At 37.1% G+C, this 26054-nt stretch overlaps 1 protein-coding gene across 7 annotated transcripts in view; it reads left to right on the forward strand.

Moving 5' to 3' along the window:
- The window catches only part of MEIS2 (Meis homeobox 2), a 173009-nt gene that overhangs the window by 127218 nt on the left and 19737 nt on the right, over positions 1 to 26054 (forward strand). Inside the window, exon 10 of one of the 7 annotated variants that reach the window (XM_068946318.1) lies at positions 19773 to 22843. The exons of 5 other annotated variants lie outside the window; for them this stretch is intronic. In XM_068946318.1, coding sequence (XP_068802419.1) covers position 19773 — 1 coding nt within the window. In that variant the 3' untranslated portion in view covers positions 19774 to 22843. Of the gene's footprint in view, positions 1 to 19772; positions 22877 to 26054 lie in introns of those variants that run through there. One more of the 7 variants, XM_068946320.1, reaches the window with a different exon arrangement.

Here is a 26054-nt window from a genome sequence, read left to right on the forward strand (position 1 = left end):
TTGCTTCTTGCATTTATCCTTCTGAAAGTAGCCTAAAGCAAACTTATATTACTATGTAATGAGATCAGACTAGCAGTGTGCAGCTTGTCACTTATTGAGGCTTAATTGATGAGTGCTTTCTTAATGGCATATAGTAACTCATTTGCTTATGGTCATCTACCTATATCCTGAACAGGAATATGATCAAGACCAGAAAAACACATTGTTAGGACAACGAGGTGAAATTTTGGCCCTGCTGAAGAATCGAACTAGTAAAAACTGGAGAAATCCCTCCACCTCAATTTAGTTCATCCATCACTTCCTGATGGCACTTGTATTTCAGATACCAGAGGTGAAAATGCCAGCAAAGCAGGCTCATTTTATGTGCAATCTTGTGCCTCTTAGAAGATTCACATAACAGGTTATGGACACAACAACTTACCATGAAGTAAATTAGAACGTGTATTGTATCTTGACAGCCACTCTGTGATAATTGCTTGCATGCATGCTCTTACTTCATGATAAATGCAGAATATTCAGGACAGCTTCCACCTTGAAGACGGGATAAATTTGGTTCCATTTTCTGGAGAGCAGGCGCAGCTAGTTTGTAAGGTATAGGTGACATCAGGTATATTCACACTCTGAATTATTCTATCCTAAATTGTCCCTATGCTCTACCTTTTGATGCATCATACAGTTAATGAATCCAACCTTTTCTTTAAAGAGGATCTGCGAACCTCAACTTTTGAGATTCGCCATCACAGGAAGTCATTATAAAAGGTTTGTGAAGGAATAGGATGTAAAACAAGTCCTAATGTCCTTCTGGTTAGTCTTTCCAATTTGCCCCAGGAAAGCAATGTCAACTACGTGTTGCAGCGTGAAAAATTTTACAGAGGTATTAGTGAAATACTTATTGACTTAAGGCAAACTTAATATGTTAGCTTATGGTTGCTGCGCTATGTAGCTGTGTTTGAGGTAATATTTCTAAGTGGAAACTGCTTGAGCTTTTTGGTTGATTGCTTGCTCCTAATTTCTTACGCCATAATACTGAGCTTGCAATGCCATAAAAACAAGCTGCTCTTTGGATAATTTCATTTTATTTTTTTCTTGTTATGTTAGATTTGGGTTGGATCTGGTCTTTGTCCAAAATGTTTTACCTGCCCCTTTTTCAGCAAAATATCTTTTGACATACCTTACACTTCAACATAGCCTACAATAAAATTATTTTTGGTAAGTTAAATGGAAATGCAGTTAGCCATCTGTGAATACGCAAGCATGGAGGTGAGGAAGCAAGTCTTTTTCTCTTTAGAATTTATAATTTTTGTTTTTTGTTCTCAACTTCTGTTAAATGTCTAAAGCTTCAAACTCTGCATATCCTGTAGAATGCCTCTGCATAGAAACTGATGTTGATCATAATGGTTGGACTAGAGCAAAGGTAGAGGAGAGTTGCATCCATAACCTTCAATTCACCATTGAAATGACAGACAATGCAGCCATTAAAGTGAAAAGCAACATATCCTGCAATAAGAGTTTCCTCATAGGAATAGGGGCGGGATTCACTGAAGGGCTACAGGACTGGTGCCACCTGTTGGGACCATGTGTCGTGGCCTGTGCTCTGCCATGTGGCTGATTGTACAGCTCCCACACCACCATGGCGGCTACTTCCAGCCCAGAGGACTTCCTGTGCCAGCTCTTAATCACATTAGAGATAGCTTCTCTGAGTACAGAACTTAGTGAATTGGCTCAGTGTTTATTTTCACTAACTATAAGAAGGTGAGTCAGTTGGGAATGCTGAGTCTATGCCAGCAGAGATTTTTCATTGCATGACTTCTCTTATATCCACAAATCAGACTGTTCACATTCATAATCAATGACAGAGAAAAAGATTTATAGAAAATGATAGTCTTCATGTAGAAATTCCTAAGAACAAAAGGCCCTAATGGATTCCTTATAAAAGGAAAAGATGCTGTCCTCTACAGAATTCATATCTGCGGAGGAGTTACAGTTCCTATTCTTTGCAATAATAAACTTTTGTGGTCTTTTGTTCAAACTTCTACCAGCTGTTTATTTTTAAAAAATCAAGCATGTATTAAATAATGTAATAGTAAATAAATAAGGTGTACCATAGGATAAAAAGTAGGATTTACCCTACTGAAATCCTAGAATTTCAAATACTAAGATCAAGCAGTCCTAAGCAGTAGCCAGTAGAAGAGGCAGTGCAGCCAAGTGAATAGCAGTATGCTGAGACTCAGCAGACATGGAGCGATTCTGTGATTCTGTGATTCTGTGATTTTCCTCACTGTATCTTTGAGCTGCTTAGGCAAGCTCACTCACACTTTACTTTGTTCTACCTCAGTTATTCCATCTAAAAATGGGAATAATAATAGTGGCATACTTTGTGATGCTAGGTAGTACTACAATTACCACTTCTTTACATGAAGAGAGATCAGAAATACAAGTGCAGTTTCTGCAATAGGCTGTTCTTTCAAAGCTCAGATAACACTATTAGCAAAGTTGCTATTTTTCGTTACAAAAATCTTGCTTTCAAATTTATTACTATAATGTATTATCTTCTAATAAAAATAGTATTTAATTTAAGGCTTGCTTACTGAAGAATGCATACTGCATTCTCCATATCAAGCTTCATAATTTTTATTCATTCTTGCTATAATTCTCTTATTCATTAGCTGCTCTTATTATAGCAATAGTGGAAATGACATATTCATTTTAAGCAGCACTTATTTTCAGTGACCAATAACTCTTTGAAATAATTAGATTCTGAGCTGAAATTTTCATGCTTATTTTCATCCCAAGACTGAATATTTTGGAAGTTTACTTTTGAAAATCTGAAACCAAGCTAAGTTATTTTTCAGGCTAAGTAATTCAAGTAATGGCAGGTATTAGTTGGCTTGCTTTTAGTAGCAATTCTGAAATACACTACTCAATCTCTTTTCCTCTCTTAATTTGTTAAAAGTATTATATTTTATCTTTTATAAGAAAAGGAAGGGAAAAATCAGAAGTATTTTTAAAAGCGTATCATGACTTAGGATCTCAAGTGCTAATGAAAATCAGCTAGGCTTAGGTGCCTATGTCACTTAGGCTCAGAGCCTCCTCAGTGTATGTAGCTAGAAATCATTTAAATAATTGCATTTTAGTAGAAATTAGATACTTACACTGGGGTAAGTTGTTTTTACGGTTTTGGGGTTGTGAAAATTTTGCTCAGAATTTGGCTAGCTCAATACCAAAAAGTACAGCTACATTACAAATTTGCTCAAGTTCTAAAGCACCTTGCTAGAATTAGTGGAAGGAGATAGGAGTGGTCTCAGTCTTGGCTGGCTGCCATCAGGAATCTCTGTTGGTCCAGGAGAAAGGGAAAAATAGAGCATTGATATTTTAAACATCACTGGAGAAAGGCTAGATTGCTTTCGTGCAATAAAAGGCTATGCTGCCCCCTTTGACTTTGATAACAGAAGGTTTGAATCCTAGTTTATTTATTTAGTAACTTGAGAATCAAAGTGAAAAGAAAGTACTCCGTTCTGTTGTATTAATGTCCACCATCCTATGTGGGGAGAATTTTCCCTGCCAAAAATGTAAAGCTAACCCTTATCCTCTTTTAAAACGTTCCTTAGAGCTTGCCTTTACCTGTGCCCACAGATCAGTCCCATCTGTCTTTGGTTAGGCAAGTGATTCTTGCTTTTCTGCTAAACTTTCTGCTTTGTTGTTACTTAATCCTCCTATACCACTCCCACCCTTCTCACATCTCCCTATGAGGTCTGTCTGATAGGCAGATTGGGAACCTTTTGGGGTGAGGGCCAATATTTATCTGTGCATTTAGCCTAGCATAAGGGAGACTGATCCTGAACCGATGCCCTGCCTGTCACCATAACACAAAATAACAAGAACGAAAGTAGGACTTTATAGGCTTGAAAGCATTTATAGGGCAAATGACAAATAATGAAGGGTTTTTGTCTTTTGTATAAGCTGGAGTCTATTTAGTGCATAAATCATTCCAAGCTCTTCTGCTGCATTAATATGGAATCAAACTCTGTGAAGACCTAACTCAGTTGCCTTCAGGCATTGATAGTTCTTACTTGTAACAATTTCCAAGTTTAACTCATATTATATTTAAAATTTTTACTAACCTGATGGATTTGAATTCTTTCTAAGATATACTGTGTCAAGTACTGTGGCTGGAATTCTGTCATTAGGAAAGAAACATTTGGGGGTCTGGGAAACAAAACAGGAATGCAAGTGAGGTAATCATCTTAACAGGCAACTCTAAGAATGCAAGAAGTGCTCTGCATCTTGAATGTTATTCCTCACAGTCCAAGTCTGAAATGAGAATAGTAGAAACATTTCCACTAGACAAGTCAAAATAAGTTTTAGCGTTATTTTTTAATCATCAAAATATTTCAAACACCCTTCAGTCTCTTCATTACAGCAGGAGTGGTTATTTCATTTTTATATAAACACTTCTAAACATTCAAAATGTAATAAGCAACAGCCTAAAATTATCAGCGGCTTAGCTGATGTTGAACTTCTCACCTGTCAAATAGAATAGAGATTTTTTTCTCTTTTCCCTTAGCTCTTAGGTAAATTTCACTGCTTGGTAGCATCTCACACCAGACAAAGAGCAGGGAAGTGATGAAAAAGCATGAAGCATAAGCATCACAAGGCCAATACAATTGCTGGTTTGTGGATGAAAACAAGGCTTGTAAGCTAAGTGGGGAAGTGTTGGCTGGGAGCTGTTTCAAATCCCTGCAAGTTAAAACATCAGGGATCGGAAAACAGGTTCCAAAGGCAAGTGCATTTTGGAATGAAAGGTTGTTGAAGAATTACTTTGTGTGTGTTTTAATTATTCTATCATCTTGAGATTTTTGTGTATTGATCTGAACAGTAGTAATAAAGCGCTTCCCTCCCCTCACCCCCTTCTACGCATTAGAGCTTTGTCTATTAGGTATGCTTCTAAGGAGAGAAATTACTCATCTTTGAGACTAGCATGGAGAAAAAGGGAAAAACACAAATGGGCGGACGTGATCTCTTCTGCTATTCAATATGTTTAAATCTAAATTGTTCATATAATTATTCCAGCATGTATTTTCTTCCAGGCTGCAGTCAGGCAGAAAAATTTAAAACATAAGAAATTGGACAGTGCTAATGTGAAATAAAAGGTACTTAAACATTGCATCCCTTTCAATGTTATTTGCCAATAGTTACGTACCATACTAAAATTAAAACAAAATATTAGCCTCAGAGTCAATGTATTAGGGGATTTACAATCACTAATATTTGAATAACTCTGAAAAAACAGAAATGAACATTAATAATCTGTCAAGAATGGTTCTGGGCAAAGGTGACCAGGAAGGAGACCTTAGAATACTTTTGAGGTGTTTTTTTGTAAGCTCTTCAGGGATCCTCTGTAATTTAAAAGCAAACAATTCATTCTAAGCACTAACCAGTATAAATCATGATAATAAAAGGTACAGATAATGGCCTTTTATTAGGTAATGACAAAAGAGAAAAAAAAATTAGTTTCATAGCAAGACTGTATGGTAAGCATTTTTACTTTTACATTACATACAGATAAACTTGGGCATTCAGAAATTTAAGCTTCAGTTCACTGAGAAACTGAAGAATTTACCTCAACTTAGAAATGCAGATTCTCTCATCAAGTCACAAAGCGAAACACTAAGAAACTTGAAAATAAAGTCTCTAAGCCCAACTTCTCACTCAGTCACTGGGTCAGGCTGATGAAAGTCTCCCCATTTCCCCCACTCTTTACAAACGGGACTGTCAAATTATTGCTGAGATTTTTGAGATCATGCTGGCAAGCTGAGATCAGTGGTGCCCCAATGAAGCTCTTGTATGAAAGATGGGGCACATGTATGAGCGATGGGATTCAGAATCTCATCTTTACCCAATAATAATTAATAATTAATTAATACTTAACACCCATCTAGTGCTTTACAAGCATTAACTAATTAAGCTAATTCACCGAAGGTCAGTCCTTTGTACTCTTACAGTACCCAAGATCTTTTTGATCATACACCCTAAAGAGTAAAAACAGTATATCAGTAATGTTAGTTTTAGCCTGACATTATTTGGCAATTTTGATCATTAGGGATAGAATTAACCAAATATCTACTGTGTCCTATTTTTGCAGTTTATCTTCTATTCTGCGTTTACTATTTCTATCTTTATTAATAGCTACTGCTCAGTGGCCTTAAAGAATTTCACCATTCAACAGAAACTTTTCTTTCCAGAGACTTATGCTAATTAGTACCTTGTTTGTGGCTTCTCTGTGATTTATGAGCTACTCTGAGCCCTGAATAACAAAATATCAGACTCACTCCATAGCTGTCTATTAATTTGTTTATCTTTCTATCTGTCTATCTATCTGTTGAAATTTAAAACAGTGCAATAATTTTGAGAACAGTGACACTAATGCAGCATTATATTAAAAGAATGTTACTTCATACAGGCGTAAATGTAATTTAGAGGCACTTAGAGGAAGCTATATACTTAACATGATTCTTGGCCAGTGAAGACAGGTTGATCCCACTCATTTTGGGATTGCTAATTTGCAGTTAATTAGGAAGATTGATTCTGTTCTGTGATGCATAGGCCCAGCCCTAAATGCATTTTTCCGGTTTCCCTGGCACCATGCTAGTTATCATTGTCGTGGTGCACGTACAACTGAATGACGCATTTCTTCATAAAATATAATACTTGGGGAGTTTGGAAAAATAAATCTAGTAACAACTAGCAAGCATTTATCTGGTTTACTTTGTAGACTGAAATCTAGTGTCATCTACATTTAAAACAACTTTCATATTGCATTTCTTTGATAAGGTTTATTCCAATTAGCAAGTAAAACCAGAGGACTGATTTAATCCTCAACTAAAATGACACAATTTAGAGTTTGGGGGAAATAAAGTATTGACATTTTGCTTGAAGGAATTTGTATCCTTAAATAAATGCAGTGGGCATAGCATACTTAAAGTTGTACCTTTTATAGAAGCTAACATTTATTTTCAATGTGTTATCTCTTGAGGAGGTTCTTCCCCTATAGTCTGAAAATATAAGGCAGTGTAAAGGAATACGGGGAAGGACTGAGGATGTTGGAATAATCTGCTGCCACTGTGGGCTAGCAGCAAATTGCTGCTCCCTTACAGCAGCGGGGAAGCAAGGAAAGAATGGTGCCTCAGAAGGGAGCCTCTGGGGAACGGTGCCTTGTGGGACTATTCCCAGCCTGGTGCAGGTTACACCAGAAATGTTTAAGGGCTGAATCTGGTCTCCTCATCCTGTATGATTTATTGAATGGGACTTCATGAAGAATATTATTGTGTTTGAAAACAATTAATAAAAAGCACATTTAACAAGTCGAGTTTTTTTTATGCCTCATCTGATTTCTAATTAGTCATTTTTCCTAGGTTTGGGTACATACATATCGGATACAGCTGCAGGCATCAGCCACTTCACGGATTCTGAACCTTTGCAAAGTTAAACCAGGGCAAGTCTTGGTGTGCCTCTGGCACCAGGTTCTGTTTTTGGTCGCAGTGGCCTGATATCTTCCCAGCTGGTCCTCTTTCTCTGCATCGATACTTTCCCTTTCCATTGCATATAGCTGTTACAAACACACATCATCCCATCTCTATCCTACCAAAGTTACAGCCATTACACTGAGGAAATTCTTATAGAGTCAGATAATTTTTCTGGCCAGCCTGCTCTAATAGACACTTTCTAGGTCTTTTGCACAAGAAAATCTGCCCCAGATTGTCAGCCATGGGAGTACTACAATCCTGATTCATAAATAAATAAATTCCTTCATTTATCACTTTACAAATAACTAGGAAAGTTTTCAAAGCAAGTTTCTGGAAAATTCCTAGGTATTGTCCTAAAAAAGCAAAATGAGGTGTGTTGAGTCAGTCTGGAAAAGCACAGATATACTGAACCTGAAGAGAACCTATACAGAGCCAGAGGCATTTTGTTTTCCATTTGGGGAAAGAAAGAGATAAGGAGGACTGAGATACTGGCTTTAGAATAGTTTCCAGGCTCAGTAATTTTCCTTTCCGAATTTCAGTGCCACTGTGTTCACCATATTTCTCTTATCCATTACCCTTTCCATTTTGCAGTCCTCAGTGCTCACAATGCTTTAGCCACCAGCTGAAAATAAAAGAAAAAATCAAACTTAAGAACACATACCAGATGTAAGCATGCAGATAGACAGCCTGCAGTGGACACACCTCTCAGTCAGCTTCAACAGCTCCTTCAGTATACACATGTGGCTTGTTGTCAGTACTTGTGGTTGCAGCCCAAAAGGATCAGGATCAAAGTGAGTGCGTTCCTAGTTCAAAGCCAAACTTGTGTCTTTGCTGGCTCATTTGAATTTTTCTCCCAGACTTTCATGGCTTCCTGTGTGCTTGTAATTACCACATCTTTAAAACCTGACAATCCCTTCATATGGGCCAAAGTCTTTTCTCAGATTGTGCTTGTGCTCTGCATTGGGGTCCAAGAAGACATATACATATGCTCTCTACAGCACAGACTTTGGGCCTAAATTTGATCAATAAGAATACTCAGAACAGAAAAATAGGCAAGTACAAGTGTGTATTTCACAGAAAGTGAAAGAAAGCAACTTAGAAGCTTCTGAACTGTGTCCTTGCAGCCTGATACGTACTCCTAAGATCTCTAATACAGGTTAGGAAAAGTGGATAGTTGAATATTTTCTCTTTGAACAGTAGATCAGCACAAATCTGCCTAGCAGAAGAATTAAGCAAAAGCTTAATTAATCTTGTATTAATATTTCTACTGGATGTGTTGCAGGTTGCCTCCTGGTTTGAATACGAAAGCTCTGATTTCCTCCCGTGTGTTCCCAGCTCATGCTTAGGGCTTAGTTCCCATTGATTTCCATGACGGAGATGCTGAGCACCTTTGCAGTGTTTCAGTAACAGAAAAGGAGTACGAACTGGCAGCTCGAGTTTTCTCTGGAGTGGGGAAATCCCCCTTAAGTGTAGAGTCGGCAAATCCAAGGCTCACACCACTGCACCCACACCGACATATTCTGGCTATAAGTATTTTGTGGGTGACTCGTTAGTAGCGAAGATCAGATAGCAGAGTTTAGAACAGGCAGTAGGCAGTTTTAAATCTGATGCCGAGAAAAAAGGCATAAAGATGGCAGAGCCATAATCAGCTTTTGATTGCCTTCTAAACTGTCCTTAGTGGACATAGAGATGGCCACAGGGAATCAGAAAAATTGGAAATATTTGTAGAAGCCACCAAAAGGATCTGCTTCTGATTTGAACTTTCTGTGTATTTGGTTTTTTACCTCATTTTTAACTCCTCCTCAACCACACAATCAATTTTCAGCCTTTCAGCCTTTCTCTTTTCAGCTTTTCCATTCACGCACTTCTGGAGGTCCCAACCATCTCACAGCAGCCAGTTAACTTCTCTTAAACATTGTCTTATCCTTTTTCTCTGACTCACAGTTTCCACTTTCCTCCATTTTATTTCCCTTTTCCTTTCAGATCTTCCAACCTAATTCATGACCACCTCTGAGTAGAGTCAGCCGCCCAACTCAGCTGTAGTGACTCCCATTATCCCTCACTTCCCTCTGTGTGTTTTTAAATCCTTTCCTGACCTCCAGTAGGCCTCCCTGTCTTGGATAATCCCACTGAGGGGTGCTAGCTAGTCTAGGAGTCTCTCCTGGGCTTGCATCAGCCTGCTACATTCAAATCTCATGCTCTGAGGCTTCCTCAGGTCAGACACACTCTGCAATGAATCTGACCTGGGGAAGCCCTGAAGCACAAGGTATTTGAAAGCAGGATCAGTTTGAGGTTTGAAGCAGAGAAGGGAGGGGAGCAGGGGGGATGACATTCATGTTCAGACCAGGTCTTATTGTTTCTGAACCAGTTTTTCCACTGCTAGCTAACCATCACAGGTACCCAAACCACATTTCCTAAGCTATTCAGCAGGTCAAATTACTTGTTATAGTGCTGGAAGTTGCTTTAAGAAATAGGGTTTTCTCCATTGTTTTCCCTAAAAAGTAACTTATAAAGGTGTGCATGGATGTGTGTGTGGGTATGTGTAGGTATAGTGATGTGTTTAGAGATGATGATCATTCACTGAATGAAACAAAGGAAAAATATAAATGTTTAGCTTAAAAATGCAAAAGTAATATTGATTAGTGCTCTGTGTGTTTATTTACACCACTTTAGTAGTGTTAAGATATCTGGCTATAATTACCAGGACCTGTCCACCTGTCAAAGAGCAACTGGGTTGTTTCACTATTGTCTGCCAGCAGTAAATCTCTGGGTCCTTATGGGCCTCACACAAATGAAAAAAGAATACTTTTCTAAAATATGCAGTTCATTATGAAAACCACGTGCTTGCTGAAGCATTTTTGTTGTCGTTACCCTGACACACTTTATTATTCATAAAATTTGGGTATGAAAAGTAACCAGGTATGATATAACTGTTTTAATGTTTAAAACAAAAAAAAACAACAAAAATGCTTTAGCCTTATAATCACAGCAGAAAATAGTTGTACTGCACAAATCAGTTCTTTAAAAAATGAAACCCATTCTATAAATAGTTCTTTTAGCCAGCTATGCCTAAAATAGGACTAACTCTATCCAGTATCCCAATTACATAATACAATATATTAAAATAAGTCCCCCTTAACGTTACATTGCTCAGGGTTTGGAGTCCAGGAACAACCTTGCAATAGGGACAGAGTGACCTTTTAAAAAGAAAAATGACATGAAATACACTTTCATTTTCCAGAAATATGCATGAAAGTAAAAATTTGACAGCATGGAAGAACATAAGCAAATATATCTTTTTATTTGAAGATAAAAAGAAGTAGGGGCTAGATAGGGAAAGGAAAAAACCTGTGAAAAAAACGGATGATGCAGTTTTTACGAATAAGCAGCTTAATGTATCTTGGCACCCACAGTAAGCCTTGTAGGAGCTCAAAGTGCCTCAGGCAATCTGTGAGCAGAATAGCAATTTTATTACTTTGTCATTAAACCAATTTCACAGCAGTATTGTTTGTTAATGAGCAGCGGCAAACGAGCGAAGATGTCACACACTGGAATAGCAGTGAGATTTGTGACCCAGGCTCAGAGCACTAAGATGGAAAGACCATGGCTATAAAAAAGGAAATACTTTGGGATGAAATGCAAAGTCTATACAGCAGAGCTTGTGTTTATGAGCTACCATTTTGCTAAGAGCTGTGAGAGAAATAAAGGTCTGGAAATATGCAGTTAAAACAGGGCCTATAAAATTAAAACCAAATTAAAGTATAGCAGAGGATTACTGCACAGGCTGTACTCTACAAAATATATTTTAAGTGATGAGGTGAAATCTAAATCAGTTTTGTTTGAATTTAGTTGATATTTATAAAATTCAATAAAGCAATGACAAATTCAAAACCAAAGCAGCAGCCTTTGAGTCCTGTGGGCTCTAATCTATAATCTTGGATCACTTTGAAGAAATTCAACTTACCGGTACTTAATTAGCAACTTGCCCTCTCTCTATGAGCAAAGATAATATGTAGGTTTGTATAGGAGTACAAATACTGAACAGACATAATCAGTCTGCTAGCACACATGCGCACATACACACATGCATGCACGCATGCACCCTGGTTCTGTACTAAACAGTGCATCAGAAGCACCTCGCAAAGATAGATTACATGAAGCTGAACTGCATCATTTGATGGGACTTTTTTTTTTTTTTTTGAGCCAGGGCTGATCTTACAAAGAGATTGGGAGACAGCCTTGAGGGATACAAGAAACAGTGCCAAGCAGGCACATTACTGAATCCCTGCAAGGCATCCCGAGGTGAGTTTGCTGCCTGAGCTGTCTTTCCATGTTTATACACAGGGAAAACTAGTTCAAGCAATGCAGTAAGTGGATCAGCATAACTGACTTAAAGGAAGAGGGGAAATTTAGCCCACCATTTTGCTCCATTTGCACTAGAGATGGGGAAATAGTTTTGCTGTCAGGACTTGCTTCTGAGCCACCTCCTTTCTTTCCTGTAATAAAGCCCCACCCCATTTGTTTCTATTACAATCACATTATTTAGCATAATTATCCTCTTAAAAATATCTAGATCACTATAAATGCTTCCGTTCTTCTGGCTATTTGCAACCCCACCCATGAGGATATCAGCACCGTGACTACCGTACATTTGTGAAATGCTTTAAGGTCTACAGTGGAAGAATACATTTAGCATATTTGTGTGTGTGTGTGTGTGTGTGTATCTCACTCCCAGTTTCTCACTCTGTCTGTGTGTAGTCGATTTGAACAACACATTTCAATTCAGTTCACAAGCACGCTGACCTCTCTATCCAGTGACTAATATTTTTAGATGCGTGCTTTCATATCTTGATAACTCACGCATGTTTTCTGCTCTTTAACTAACAGGGTAAAGGGGACGCTGCAGGAAATGCTCATTGTTGAGCAGTAGGCGGTGCTCACAGTTCTGGGAGCTCAGCTTAAGACTGTTTTCTGCCTGACAGGGCAAGACCCCTAGACAAATCACTGGCTGGGTCTATGGTAGTTGGCAGCCGTTCAAAACTGGTTCTCTGCCAGCAGTATTACTAGATAGCCAGACAGATCAATTCACTTTTACATTCCCGCCATTATTTATAGCACACTGTATATCTGCTCTTGCTTATGAACTAATGATTAGCAAATACAGTACACATAAAACATAAGCATTTGTTCTGTGGAAGGCTTTCTGTTGCTGATATTGCAGATAGTTTTACAGGTCACAGAGCCTTAAAAAGGATTTAAAGGGCATGTCTTGTGTAACATTTGTTCCTTTGAAAATGATGCTCCCTTCCTATTTTGGTGTAATTGAAGAGGATAGAAAGGTTTACTTGCTGCTTATGTTTCACTGAATTCTTGCATTTCCCCCTTCTCCCACAGACTTCTAAGCAAAACACGTAGGAAGACAGGCTTATACAGCATTATCTGCTATTTAAGAATTATAATTCTACGTATCGTTTAGGCTCTTCTTTTCAAAAAGATGTCAGAATCGTAACAATAAAAAACAAAACCCATTAACTCTGCCTATATTTTAGAAGAAGAAGTCACTACGAAGAAGTCAGAGCAACTGTAATTTTGCAAACTGTGTGGAAAGCCAGAGTAGTTGAAACTTTGTGTGAGGAAGAAATTGTTGTACCATACCTTTACCAGGCTCTTGTGGCTGGTAAACTATTAGTTATAGTGTTAACTGCTTGAGTTACTTACATTTCTGAGCTAGGATAGGAAAGGTCAGCCCAAACTTAAGACCTCAGTTCCAAAGCAATGTAATTGTAGTGAATTTTGAAAATCCAGATACAATCCATACTTACTGAGCAAATTAATCCCTGGTGTAAACATAGCAAAGTAGGTGTTTCTGCACAATTTAAACATTTTTAGCTGCTCGGTGCTACTGATCTTACCACAAGTTGCTGTGAGGTTGCCACGCTTATGCTTATTGTACTGAACCTCTTTTCCCTAGAGGGTTTTGACAATAAGGTGGCAAACGCACTTTCACATCTTCTCTGAAATGAGCTAAAGGTCCAAGCCTACCACAGCATTTGAATTTTATGTTTCAAAACCTGCTTACATTGGACTGCGTGAATTCAAGATGTGTTCCTAGTTGGAGAAATGTCATATAAAAAAGAATTCTGATAACTTCTTCTCCTATACGATTAGATAGATGATATCTAATTGCAGGGTAGGGGACAGTAATGTAAATATATTCTTAGAACGTGTCCCCCCTTCCTTTTGGCAGCAACAAGCCCAACAAACAGCCTTCCTTATAGCCTTAGGTCCCTTACTGCCACTTAAGCGCTCAAACTGAAGTACCCTGGATGTAGAGTGCTGGGATAGGAACTTTCCAAGACGCTGACACAAGCCATCAAGCAGTGAAAATCAAACATTATAATAACCAGCATAACTGAGATAAACTGATGTACATCAAGTGAGAATCTGGCCATTGGAAAGATAAGGGTAGAATTAGCTTTTCCTACCCGTTAGCATCAGAAATAAGTGAAAGATGAAGACCAGAAGTGCTTGAAGAACATGAGAACCCTAAGAGGCACGTGCCCTGCTAAAATTTTTCTGCTTATCACTAAAGCTGATTTGTAAATGTTCTGCACCTAGTGTGATCACTTCCCCACTTAGTGCACACAAAAACCAATAGCTATTAAACAAAGAGTATACCAAGGGTATTTTACACTCTCTTTGCATGAATTGTCATTTGTGCCCAAAATGCTGGCCAGTGAAGAACCAGGAATGCTGGCTTGGCAAAAATTTTCCCAAGTTGGAATTTTCAAAGAGGCAGTCTTGTCTACTGACAAATATATAAAACTGAATAATCCAGAACACAGTGATCTGAAGACTCAGCTCCCTTACTTTTCTTTCTTTTTAGAGGATAAAATTGGAATGCTGAGCTCATTAGTCTGATGTTACCAGTGATAAAAGAGCAATTTCCAGGTGGAACTGAGCACTAGGAGAAATTGGAAGATTTAGATTATGCTTTGATGTGCTTTTATTCTTATACCCTTAAAACAAAGTCATAAGAGACTGATGTTAACCTTCTGCTGAGCATGGGTAAATTTAAAGATGGTAGAGACAAGAAAATTCTGCGTTTTATCTTAAAAGCTGTAGATGGAAGGAGAAAGGATTTGCAAAATTTGGGTCATTATAGAGTAGCATTTATATAGAATCAGGAAAATTATAGTCTAGAATGTGCATGGTGCCCTAAATAGATTGCAATTGTTCTTTGTTTTCTACTGGAATATAGCATTTCTTCCTTTTCTTCTATTTTCTTTACCTAATTCAATGATGGATGTAATTCACAGTCTATACAGATTTTCTCAAGTCAAACTTCTGTATTGCACTTGCATTGTAGAAATGTCTTCTTGGCCAAGTTAGATCTCACTGAGGCAAACCTTATTAAAAATTCATTTTCATTGTGGTTCTCAAAAGATGACATTTTGAAGGGGTTTTTTATACACCCTTTTTTATCGAACAATAGAAAATGTGCTGTATTTCACTTGATATTTTTCAATGCAAATCAAACCCAAAAAAAAGTTTCTACAGGTTTTTACAATGCCTGACCTTGTTCATTTTGTGCCTTTAAGAGACTCTATTTTCTCTCCATAGGAAGCGCATGCCATTTTACATGGAATGAACCTTTTTTTTTTAAATACCACTGCATTTAATATATAGACTTTATGCTGATAAGTGCAATGTCCTGTAAACTAGGTGCTAAGTGCTTTGGAAGGCCCTGGGAATATTTCTGTTCTATATATTCATAAAGAAATGTGGGTTTTTCTTTTAACTTCATAACCATATAGAATGTCCTTAACATTGCACACACACAAAGGACAAAATAGTTTGGATTAGTAAAAAAAAATTAAATGAAATGACTGTTGGCTGACTTGTTCAGGAACAAATATTCTCAAAATTCATTCTTCAGATGATGCCCAACTCCACTACGCTGTTATAGCACCTGCCTAAGTATGTAAGTAGTCTCATGGATATTAATGAAGTTATCTATGTGCTTATAGACAGAACATGCTTAAATAAACTGCTAAATCAGGGAGAGCAAGTCTTAACAGTCTTTGGCACATCCAAGTTCTGGAGAGCCCCGTTTGCACAAAAGCACCTCTAAGGAGGAGCTTTCTTCCTCAGCCACATGACTAAATGCTCATTTTTATATATAAAAACTTTTATTTCAAATGTTAAATTTTGTTTCTCTCTAAAAAGCAGAGACAAATCCAGAAGCAGGGCTGTGGTTTGAGCTTGAGTTTGGCTATGATATTTCTTTCAGTTCTGAAATATTATATATGGTAATGCAAAATTAAAGATGAGTCCAGAATCTCTCTATGAACCTGTGCTGAGATTTATCTTTTCTGCTGGAACGCAGAATTAGATTAGTTTTATGTGGTTACGTTCACTGCAAATATTTCCTACAACTTTACTCAGAAACTTTTGGTTCTCCTTTTTTTTGACAAATGGTCCAGAATGCCTAATTATTAGAAATATTATTCATAATACAGTAGCTCATAGAAGCTCTAGCAGAGATGCAAAGCTCTCTGTGCACTGCATACATATATGTGTCATAAGGAATGGTGGGTCAATTTCAAATGGCCCTCACATGCTTTTATAAATACCACAAAGCACATGTCTGTTTTAGGTCCATCGATAGCATTGGAAATCTGGCCCCTAAATTATGCAGTCACTTAAGAAGATTATAACAGTCTGCATTGGCTTTCTAACAATAAGAATTAGCAGTGAAGTAAGCAAGCGGATTCACCCTGTGAACAGTGTAAAGACTTTAACACTGAGATGGAGCTGTGTGCTTCCACAGAAGTGTTAAAACATTAAGTAATTAAGCACTGAAGTAATAAAGGTAAACTACTGAAAACTGCAAAAGCCATTTGTTGGAATCTCATGCTAGTGTATTTTCCTGCTGTATGACAATATATTATAGAGCAAGATAAAAATACATAAAAATAGCATTAAAATATGTTAGGCGTAAAAGCATAAAAATAACATAAAAACATGAAAAAATCATTTTCTCCTAAATATAAAAGTGCTTTGCTGCTTCATTCTCTGACTTTCCTGGAATGTCACATTGGGGCATTGGATAGGTAATATAAGTGAGGAGGGGGTTAGGAGCTGGCAGATTAAGATGACATTTTCAAAGTGGTTTCATTCCTTTAACCTCTCCTTCGGTTCCTCCATGTTCCTGTTTCAAAGCCTGCAGAAATAAAATGCAGTTTCTCCATAGATGTCAATGAATTTTGAATTGGTCCTCAAATAGCAGTTGTAGTAAGTTACTGAAACAGCATTTGCTGGACAGTACATAGAGATACTGCAGAGTTTCCAGAAAATGCGGAAGGAAAGAACCCCTCTTGTCTAGCTGAGGGACTGTAGCAATTTCTGTCCATCCCATCCTTTCTTCATGTGTCATGATATGGAGAGAATAGCAGATGATTGCAGATATCTGCAGATCCATAGAGGTGTTACAGTCTGTCTATGCTCTTCACCGGCATGTGAAATTGCAGAGAAAAGTATCTAGAAGCTATACTACAAAACATATAGCTGATACAAATATTTTATCTTGACTTCAGAGCACAGATTTTATGACTGTATACTCCAGTAAATTCTGGGCATATGAATTGTCTCCAGTGTATCTGTGACTTTACCACTTACCAATTTAAGCAAACTGTGGTACAGTAGTAATGCAGGGTATACCACCATGGAGACAACACAAAGGGAAAATATTCCTACAGCCTCTCTCCCAGCAATACCCCTACCCATGTTTTCTTGGTCTCTGACAGTCTACTCTGCCCATGATTTTGCACAGCAGTATGATTAACTGAGAGCTTGTTTTCAAGGAACATGAAATTATTTTTAAGGAGACACAAGCTACAGGAAGCATGAGTTGTATCAGTGGAAACACAGTACTCTGATGACATTGGAGTGATCAGAAAAGGGCTCTGAGATTCTTTTCTCCAATCACTGAAAAACAAGCAGATAATATCAATATCAAATAAATCAGAAGGTTCCTCTGATGAGCCTAGAACTGCATCCCTGGAAACTCCTGGATCCTGCCACTGCAACTCATTTCTACCTCTAACTCTTTTGTTGGCCTTTGGAAGGTTGCTTCTTTCACTAGAAGCCAGAGTGAATTGGCTTTACCATTCCCCTCCACATTATTCACTTCATAGACAGCTGATGGGAAGTGTTTTCCTATGAGCCACCTGTTACAAAGCGTTTCAAGTGTATTTGCTTAATAGTAAACATATTTGAAAGAAATCCAAATAAATAGGCCTGAATTAAAACTAAATAGGATTGAGGTGAACCAAAATGCACAGAAGCTTATATATTTCCTCATCAGAATCAGATAAAAATAGTTGTTCTGCCCTCTGCCACAGTCTTTGAACCTACATCAATGTTCTTCTCTTTGTTTTTTAAACCAGGCTCTAATAACTCCTCTTCAAACAGGATAATGAAGCTCTCCGATTTCTATTTGCTCTGGTTTAAATTTTCTTTCCTTGGCAAAGATGTGGTTTTGCCCACAAATGTATTTAAAAAACAAACAAACACTCTATGTGCCCCACTTTGCAGTGCACAGTTGTGGAAGTATGATAAGCTCTTCCTTTACTTGTGTGTTGCGGGGTCCCTTCTTTCCCACTTTCAGTGGCTGGTTTTTCCTCTTCTTTCTGATGACTGGTTAGAATTTCCTCTTCTTGCTGTCTGCAAAGGTGTGAGATTCCTTCCTGGGATTCTTACTTCTCCTTCTCTTTCCTCTCCATTTTCTGAGGGAGGCATTGACCAAAGAACTCATGAGGACATGGTAATTTTTCTGTCTGCCACATTGATATATTGTTTATCTTATGGAAAAGAAAGGATTTCATATGCCTAAACATTTGCAAACTCATTCAGGAATTCTAGTCCAGTTCATATCAGTATTTGCCAAAAGTTGATTACCAGCTTTTATTTTGTGGCTTGCGGGAAGTGAATAGCTGGATCTTGGAGTACACATCATAGAGTCAGCATTATTTGTCATCCTCATGGGTAGTCCCCAAAGACAGGCCAATAATTGAATGGGTCCTGAAATTGAAAATGACTATTTTTTTTCCTTTGAGGAGTTCTCAGCAGATGAAATGAGAAGCACAGTATAAGGACAGCAGGACTTTTTTGGGGTTTTTTCAAAAGCTGTAAATTCACACACATAGGAAAAGATAAAGATGATGGGGAAAAAACCCAGACAACAATAATCAATTAAACACTCAAAAACAAATAAAAAAGAGGGAAAAAAACTCATCCAATTCAAGTGGTGAGGTAAAGTGCTCTTTTATGTTCCATTGCACGTCCTGCAGGAACAATAACATTCTTTTGAGAATCAAAACTGAAATCCAGGCATTTTTAGCTCACAGGAAAATATGTGTTTTGATTGAGTATTTATATGAGATTAGAATTCTTAAATATCAGGCTAATTATCCCACATTAAAATAATCTTAAAAAGACTTCTGAAGCGTTACATGTGAATAGCAGTTGCAGAATAAATTTTAAACTAGACTCTAGTAATTGCAACTAGTGTAATCAGGCCATCAGCCATCATCAGAATTTCAATCAGAGGAAGGTAAATCCTGTGCAGTGTAAAGGATGGCTATATTAGTATCTAAATATTTTTGTACTCCTTATTGTTGTTTTACCTAAAACAATAGAAAATGCATCCTCACAACATAAGGAAAATGAGAGGTGAAATGGAGAAATAATAATTAATATGATATTAATAGGAAACTGAGCTTCAGGTGGGGTTTGATTTGTAGTAAAACTGTAGGAGTAACATGGAAAATGTCTCTGAGGCCTAGCAAAAGCACAATTTCCTAGTTTGCCCTTGCTCATTACAGTGATATGTATTCATTACTGAGCACTATCACTATATGTTGCTATCATTTCATTGCTGGTTATTTCATTAGCTTAAAGGGAGTGGGGGTGGGAAAGGAGTCAAGTCTAAACTCCACTCATTCCTGCTCTTTCTTTGCCTACTTGATGCTGAGGAACCAAGTCTTATATCCTCATTTCTTTTCATAATCAGAGTCACCATGTAGAATTAGTGGTTTACACATGTTAATAAAGAAAACATGTGGCAGATCCAGAAATCAAACACAAATCTCTTGAATCCTAACCCCTTACTTCAGTCAGTAGTCTGTCCTTCCTTTGTATCGCCATCAAGGTTAGTAAAATAAGCATCTGTAATTTTCTTTCCAGATTCACCGTGGTCAGTCAGAATTTCTCTACCCTGGGATTTTTCACTGCATGTTTTTACTATCCAGTTCACAAACTGCCATTTTAGTAGCTGATGGGACGCCTGTTGGTAGACATTCCCCTACTGTTGCAGAACGATGAAGATTATGATCTATTAGGACTTTCTTCTTTGTAACTACCATGATACTACAATGAGCAAGTGTTCACACTTTTCTTCCTGATAATCTATTGGTATAGATCTGTGGTTTCATTTTAATGGCTGGTTCATTAGATGGTATAAATGTGTACAGCATTTTTAGCTGTGGTTGAAGAAAGCAAGGAATGTCAAGGTTAAGTTTTATTATGACTGTCATGTTCGGGAGCAGAGAGCAATATACTATTTCTGCTCTGAGTCTCTGCACATAATTCCAATTGACACTGGAGTTACACATTTGCCTGAAACCTGTTTACAGCCGTGTGAGTACTCGCTGTTTCTATGGGTGGTCATGACAGAATAGATTCAGTTAACTTAAACCTCTTTGAAACTTTCTGTGAAGTTGGGTTGAGGAAATGATGGCATAATATCTAGGAACTTAAAAGGCAATAGATAATAGTCCAGTCCCCCAAACCACATGCACACAGACATTACTTTAAGAATATTCAACAGTGTCATTTATTATGTAGAGGGCACTATACAGTTGCCCTCCCCTGACACTCACAATACAAGTGCTTCATGAGGGAATAAACCCCTAAAAGCTTGGTTGCAATTTACTTCTTTACTTCCTGCACATAGTAACAATGATAGCTGAATTGAAAAGCATTTTAAAATTCATAAATATATAAGTAGCCATTATCTAGTGGAAAACATATGTCTGAATATAGGGCCTGATCCACTATTCACTTACTCCAATTTTAAAACTAATGTAACTCCACTACAATCAAAGGGGGTGCTAGTGTGAAACTGAAGTAATAGTATAAGTCAAATCATATTTTTTGTACATATAAGGGTCACTTTGCTTAAAAAGAAGGCCAACATTTTCATTGTGTGTTTATTTTAGGTGCCATAATCCAAACGCACAGAAACAGGGGCACTCAGAATAAGTGTATACTTTTAAAACGTATTTGTATTGTGATTGACAAAAGGCTGACAATATTTAGATACACAGTCATTTTACAGGAGGAAGGGGGGAGGAAATACGCCTCATATTTTTTCTTTCTTTTTGTGGAATAGAAATTTACTGTTAAAATAACTACATTTAGCTGCTTGATAAGTTAATAAAACAGCAATTTCACCTGGAATTTGTTTTGATGGTTAAAACAAAACTTCATGGATTAATTAATGGAAAGTGAACAGGAATGTCTTTATATGTTCATAAGTGTAAACAGTTTAGGACCAGGAGGAGACCGTTAGATCAATCAGTTTGAGCTATCTGGTCTTCAGATTTCACCCACGTCCTCTCTGCAATGAGCGGACTTTGTATTTGGCAGGAGTACATTTTTAAAAGAATACACCTCATCTTGATATTTCTGAAAAGTATTGAGTTCTTAAAGTGTTAATCATTACACTGTATTAGGAAGGCAAGTGTGGAAAGTAGAGTAAGTAATTTACAATGCTAAGGTTGTACAAAAACAGCAACAAACCCCAGACTCCTTAGCAAACCTAACACCATAGCCTAGGGGATGAATATAACACAGCGACATGAGGCTCTGCTGTCATTGGCACCCTTCTGATAGCTAAGCCTTTTGTGGGGGGTCCACTGTGGAATTTCAAAGACAATAAGCAAACTTGCACCAGACAAATAAAGTTGCATTCCTTTACATTTTAGATGTGAGAGATAAATCAGATATACTGCCGTTCAATCCTTTATCAAGGTGGCACAACCCCCAAAAGCTTTGATGTTATTGCAAACCTCATGAGGATTTGTGTAAGAAACTAAATCTGATTAGTTTGTTTGACTCACCTTTCTATCTACTCGCATTTAGAAAGGATTTCTGTACATTCTCTTCCCCTCTCTTTATTGTGTGGTTTGCTTTGTTTACTTGAGTTTAAAACTGCCATTATGTGAAAGTGTTGCAAGTATAAATAATTTAGAAGATAACTCTGTAGGGATACTACTTCCCTGCTTTTTCTAATAGCAACTCATTATGGTTCTGAGAACCAGTATTCCATAGGAATGATTACACAACATCACTGTGTCATGGATAGTGTGGATGTTGACAGGAAAATAATTTTGACACCTGTTTAATTGAGTGCATTTTCCTTCTTTAAAAAGTCCTCTCTGTTTTTGAGTTGCATAACTACTTTAAATTTTCTAAAAATATGCAAAGGTTTCTTGAGTGGACAGATGGACAGACAGACAGTTACATGCATCTGGTTTTATGTATCTTAAGTGTTTGGATTTAATACCTTTCCCCAATAAGAAGCCACAGTGATACAATTATCTAATGATGCCCAATTACTTCTAAGGGAAATCTAATCAGCTAATAGATGTTAATAAAGGCAAATGTACAAAGGTAATAAATGGGTCAAACTGACAAAGAGTCCTACTCTGTTCACTCTTGTTTAAAGGAAAGGAAAAGCTTTTAATGGGGCTTCACTTACTTTTACCCCATCATTTTATAAATTGCTTTGCCAACCCTTCATAGCAAATAGTAATTTTAAGCAGGCCAACATCAAGCTCAGGTTGTATGCGCTTGGTGGTAATGATAGTGTAGCTGCCCTTTCAGGAGTCAGTAAGTCCAACAGTCAAGTCCTTCTCTTTCTTTTTTTTTTTTATATATTTTTTATTTAGTCCCCAGTGACTGAATGGGTGCTGTCAGTCTGAATGACAATGTTGCTTAGAGAAATAAAGCTCTTTATTGTGCTAACCTCAACCTGGAGTCTTTTGGAGAGTTGAAGGGAGGCAGATACTATTTAAAACAGTCATAAGTAAAAGCTCACTCTGCGCTTTGCACAATGCAAACAACAATTAGGATTAAACAACTGATGTGATGACACCCTCTCACATATATACTCATCTGTATATTATTTCGGGACTTGGATCTTCAGACTGTATTATGAAGAACAATACTGATTACAGATTGTAATAAACTGTTCAAAACTACTACGTTTTTAATAAACTTTAGAGGGCTTTATCAGGACCATATTTGCATTTTCTGTTCCAAAATCTAGCTATGTTGTGATGACTTTAAGAGCATCATGTTAGAATACTGTGAAAAGCTTCACGTTAATGGCTATAAGAGATTTAAAAGTACTGATAAGATGGAACAGCCACAGCTGCAACTATTGCAGAGATTGCTTGACTATCACAATAAGTAGAGAATTATTTTTAAAAAGTTCATACTTTATATCACTTCTTTTTAATCACTTTATATAGATGGGCTTATAAGCTGGCAAACAAAACTCACATAGAACCCCTCACAGCAACATTACTATTTTGGACACCCTTAAATACAAGTCTTACTCCTCTGTACTCCTCTAGGACTCCGCACACGTTTGTTCTCACTGCCCAAAATCCACATGCAATTCCTAATGTGGATCTTTCTCTCACATCTCCAGTGCTTGCCTCTCTTCTTACTCCCACTTCAACAGAATTAATCATGTATGTCATTTATGCTTGTGCCTTCATTTTTTCTCACCTTAACTATTGTAGTTCCCTTCCCTTGGGACACTAAGTCCCAGTTCTTCATGCCCCTCAGTGTGCCAAATACTGATGCTTCCCTCTCACACATACATCAAAATCACCTCCTACTTCAGGCACTTCAGCAGCCTTCTACCATCCTTTTCTGGATCAATTTCAAAATTGTTTTTTTTAAATGATGTCAAAACCTTCTTCAACATAGATGTTTCTTTTTTCTTATTCTCTTCTCTGCTCTCTCTGTTCATCTAATACTGCCCTCCCTTCTGTTCTGCAATCTCAGTTGAAAAATCCTTTCTCTCTATCATATCTCCCATCTAAAGAGCCTTTCTTTATCATTGGCTATTCATATATTTTTTCCTTTGCCTTGTATGTACCTCTTAATTTCTCGCCTTGAAACTAGTTTAGGGCTGAGCTCACGAGAAAGATTAATATCATATGGTATACTTAAGTAGTTATTATAGAACTGCGTTATATTGGAAAACCAGTTCATGATCTTGGTAGCACTTGGGATAAATTTGGAAGAGTATGGCTTTTTTCGGTCTAGATGCAAAACATTTTCACAAAAAGTTTCACTCACCATTTTTTTTACTTGAATTTAATACACCTGAAAATGAAGTGTAGCCACCAGTCTTAATAGGGACACCTCTTGATAACAGATCTGCCCCAACAAGGAGGGAATTATGAGATTTGTGTTAAAAATTAGGATGCAGAATTTGATATGATGTTTTTGTATTTGTTGCTCCACAGGCCCTAGTTTCTTCCACCAGAGGAAGACAGGTCTTCTAGATATATGAATTCTTTGACTCTGAATACATGTTATCAGGCTTCAGAAATTAGGTGGCTTTTTTATACGGACGGCTAATCTCGGCAGAATTGTTTGGTGATTAAGGGACGTATATAAAATAGACTCAGATTCTTCAAATCAGGCTTCTGTCAAAACCCAGTTAGAGTGCTAATTTTTTCTTTGGCTATTGACCACTGTATTTCTTTGTATATATTTCACTGAATCACAGAGCTAATGCATTTCCTGAAATGTCTCTGAGAACTCAGGTGAGACACCACAGGCTATGCTGTTTTAGGCTATAATTTACTGGGATTAAAGCAGATGTGGCATTACCAGGGTCTGCTAAGCCTCGTGTGATTTATAAAGATATAAAATATATCTTTTACGATTACGATGATGCTAAAAATTTTGTGGATGATAATATAGTCACATTGGAAAGACTGGATATAGCAACTGTGGAAGAATCAAGAAAAGGAAATGGAAACTAACTCCCCTTTACTAGTTCATATGGCTTTTAGGAGAGCAAGTGTTTTGATGCTTTGGTCAATGGGTGCTTGCTTCTTTTGCTTTTATTATTCTTTTTTAAACTTTGTCATGCTAAAAGGTTACAGGTATAATGTTATATTTGCTCTCTAAAATAGTTACATATTACAGGTATTTATACTCTTAAATTAAAAGCATGTACTGCTCTTACAAACGTACACATGCAATTGATAATTTTTATTATTCAAAGGGAAAAACAAAAATTAACTTTCCCTCTTCTGACTGCTGATTTATCTTCCTGTGTTTTCCTCAGTTTGGACCCCAAATTAGAATGAAAACATTGTTATTATTTTTATTTATAGTGAATTGCTCATTAAATTTATTTTTAAATTATTATGTGCACAAGTATATTGCTCAACTATTTAGCTTGAAGATATTGCATGCTAATTTGGAGCACTTTCCTCTCTTTTCACAGACTTTTTAAATTTTACATTATGTTTCTATTGAACCTATTTTGTTTCTTTCAAAGTTTAGTTAAAGGTATTCTAAAACTCGGACTGAATTTCTTGTGAAAGTATTATTATTATTATATTGGCTTATGAATAAATTAAAATAAGAGACAAAAGACCCGTGTAACAGATACAAAATATTTCCTCATGAATATGTTTGTTAGATATGTATATCATTTGAGTTGTACACTAGTATTAAGCAAAAAAATTGCAATTTTTATTTTAAGCTAAACTTATCTTTAGCCATCACTGAATTTTCCAACATCCTCACCTAGCTGCTGCCCAGCCCCGAGGTACCTAAAAACTTTTGGCCCACATATACTTGTTTCTGTTGGTGAGCACACACAAAACTGCTTAGAATGTGATATAAGTGAGAAAATTGCAACTATAGCCCTAGCAGTATCACAAAGTAAGATATTGCCCTGCCCATAGTTATTTTATATATGGACCCCAAGGACACAGGAGCTGGAACACACACAGATATGGTGATAGACAGAAACATGTTCCAGAGCGACACACAGCCTTCAACACAAAATTAGCCTTGCCTCAGTGTATCTCTCCAGGGGCCAGCAAAATCTTGTCATACCTCCGCTGTATCAACCTTTACACAAAAGAGGCAAATCAGGTAGAGGAAGTGTTATACTCAATGGCTCATTGGCTAAAAGATTCACTTGTTAAATAGGATATATGTTTGCAGGTCTTCTCTTGGCTTTGATTTGAATCAACGTCTTAAGTGTTCCAAGTGAGTTGAGTTTCCCAGTCAATGGGCTATTGAATATAATGCTCCATTTTTACTCTTCTTCCCTATCACGCCTTTCTTGTTCTTCTGACTGCCAATTCTGTTGTGTATGTAACGAACTAGTCATTAGAGTAGAATTAAGTAAGAATA

This window comes from Struthio camelus, chromosome 5 (assembly GCF_040807025.1).
Source record: "Struthio camelus isolate bStrCam1 chromosome 5, bStrCam1.hap1, whole genome shotgun sequence".
Taxonomy (NCBI): domain Eukaryota; kingdom Metazoa; phylum Chordata; class Aves; order Struthioniformes; family Struthionidae; genus Struthio; species Struthio camelus.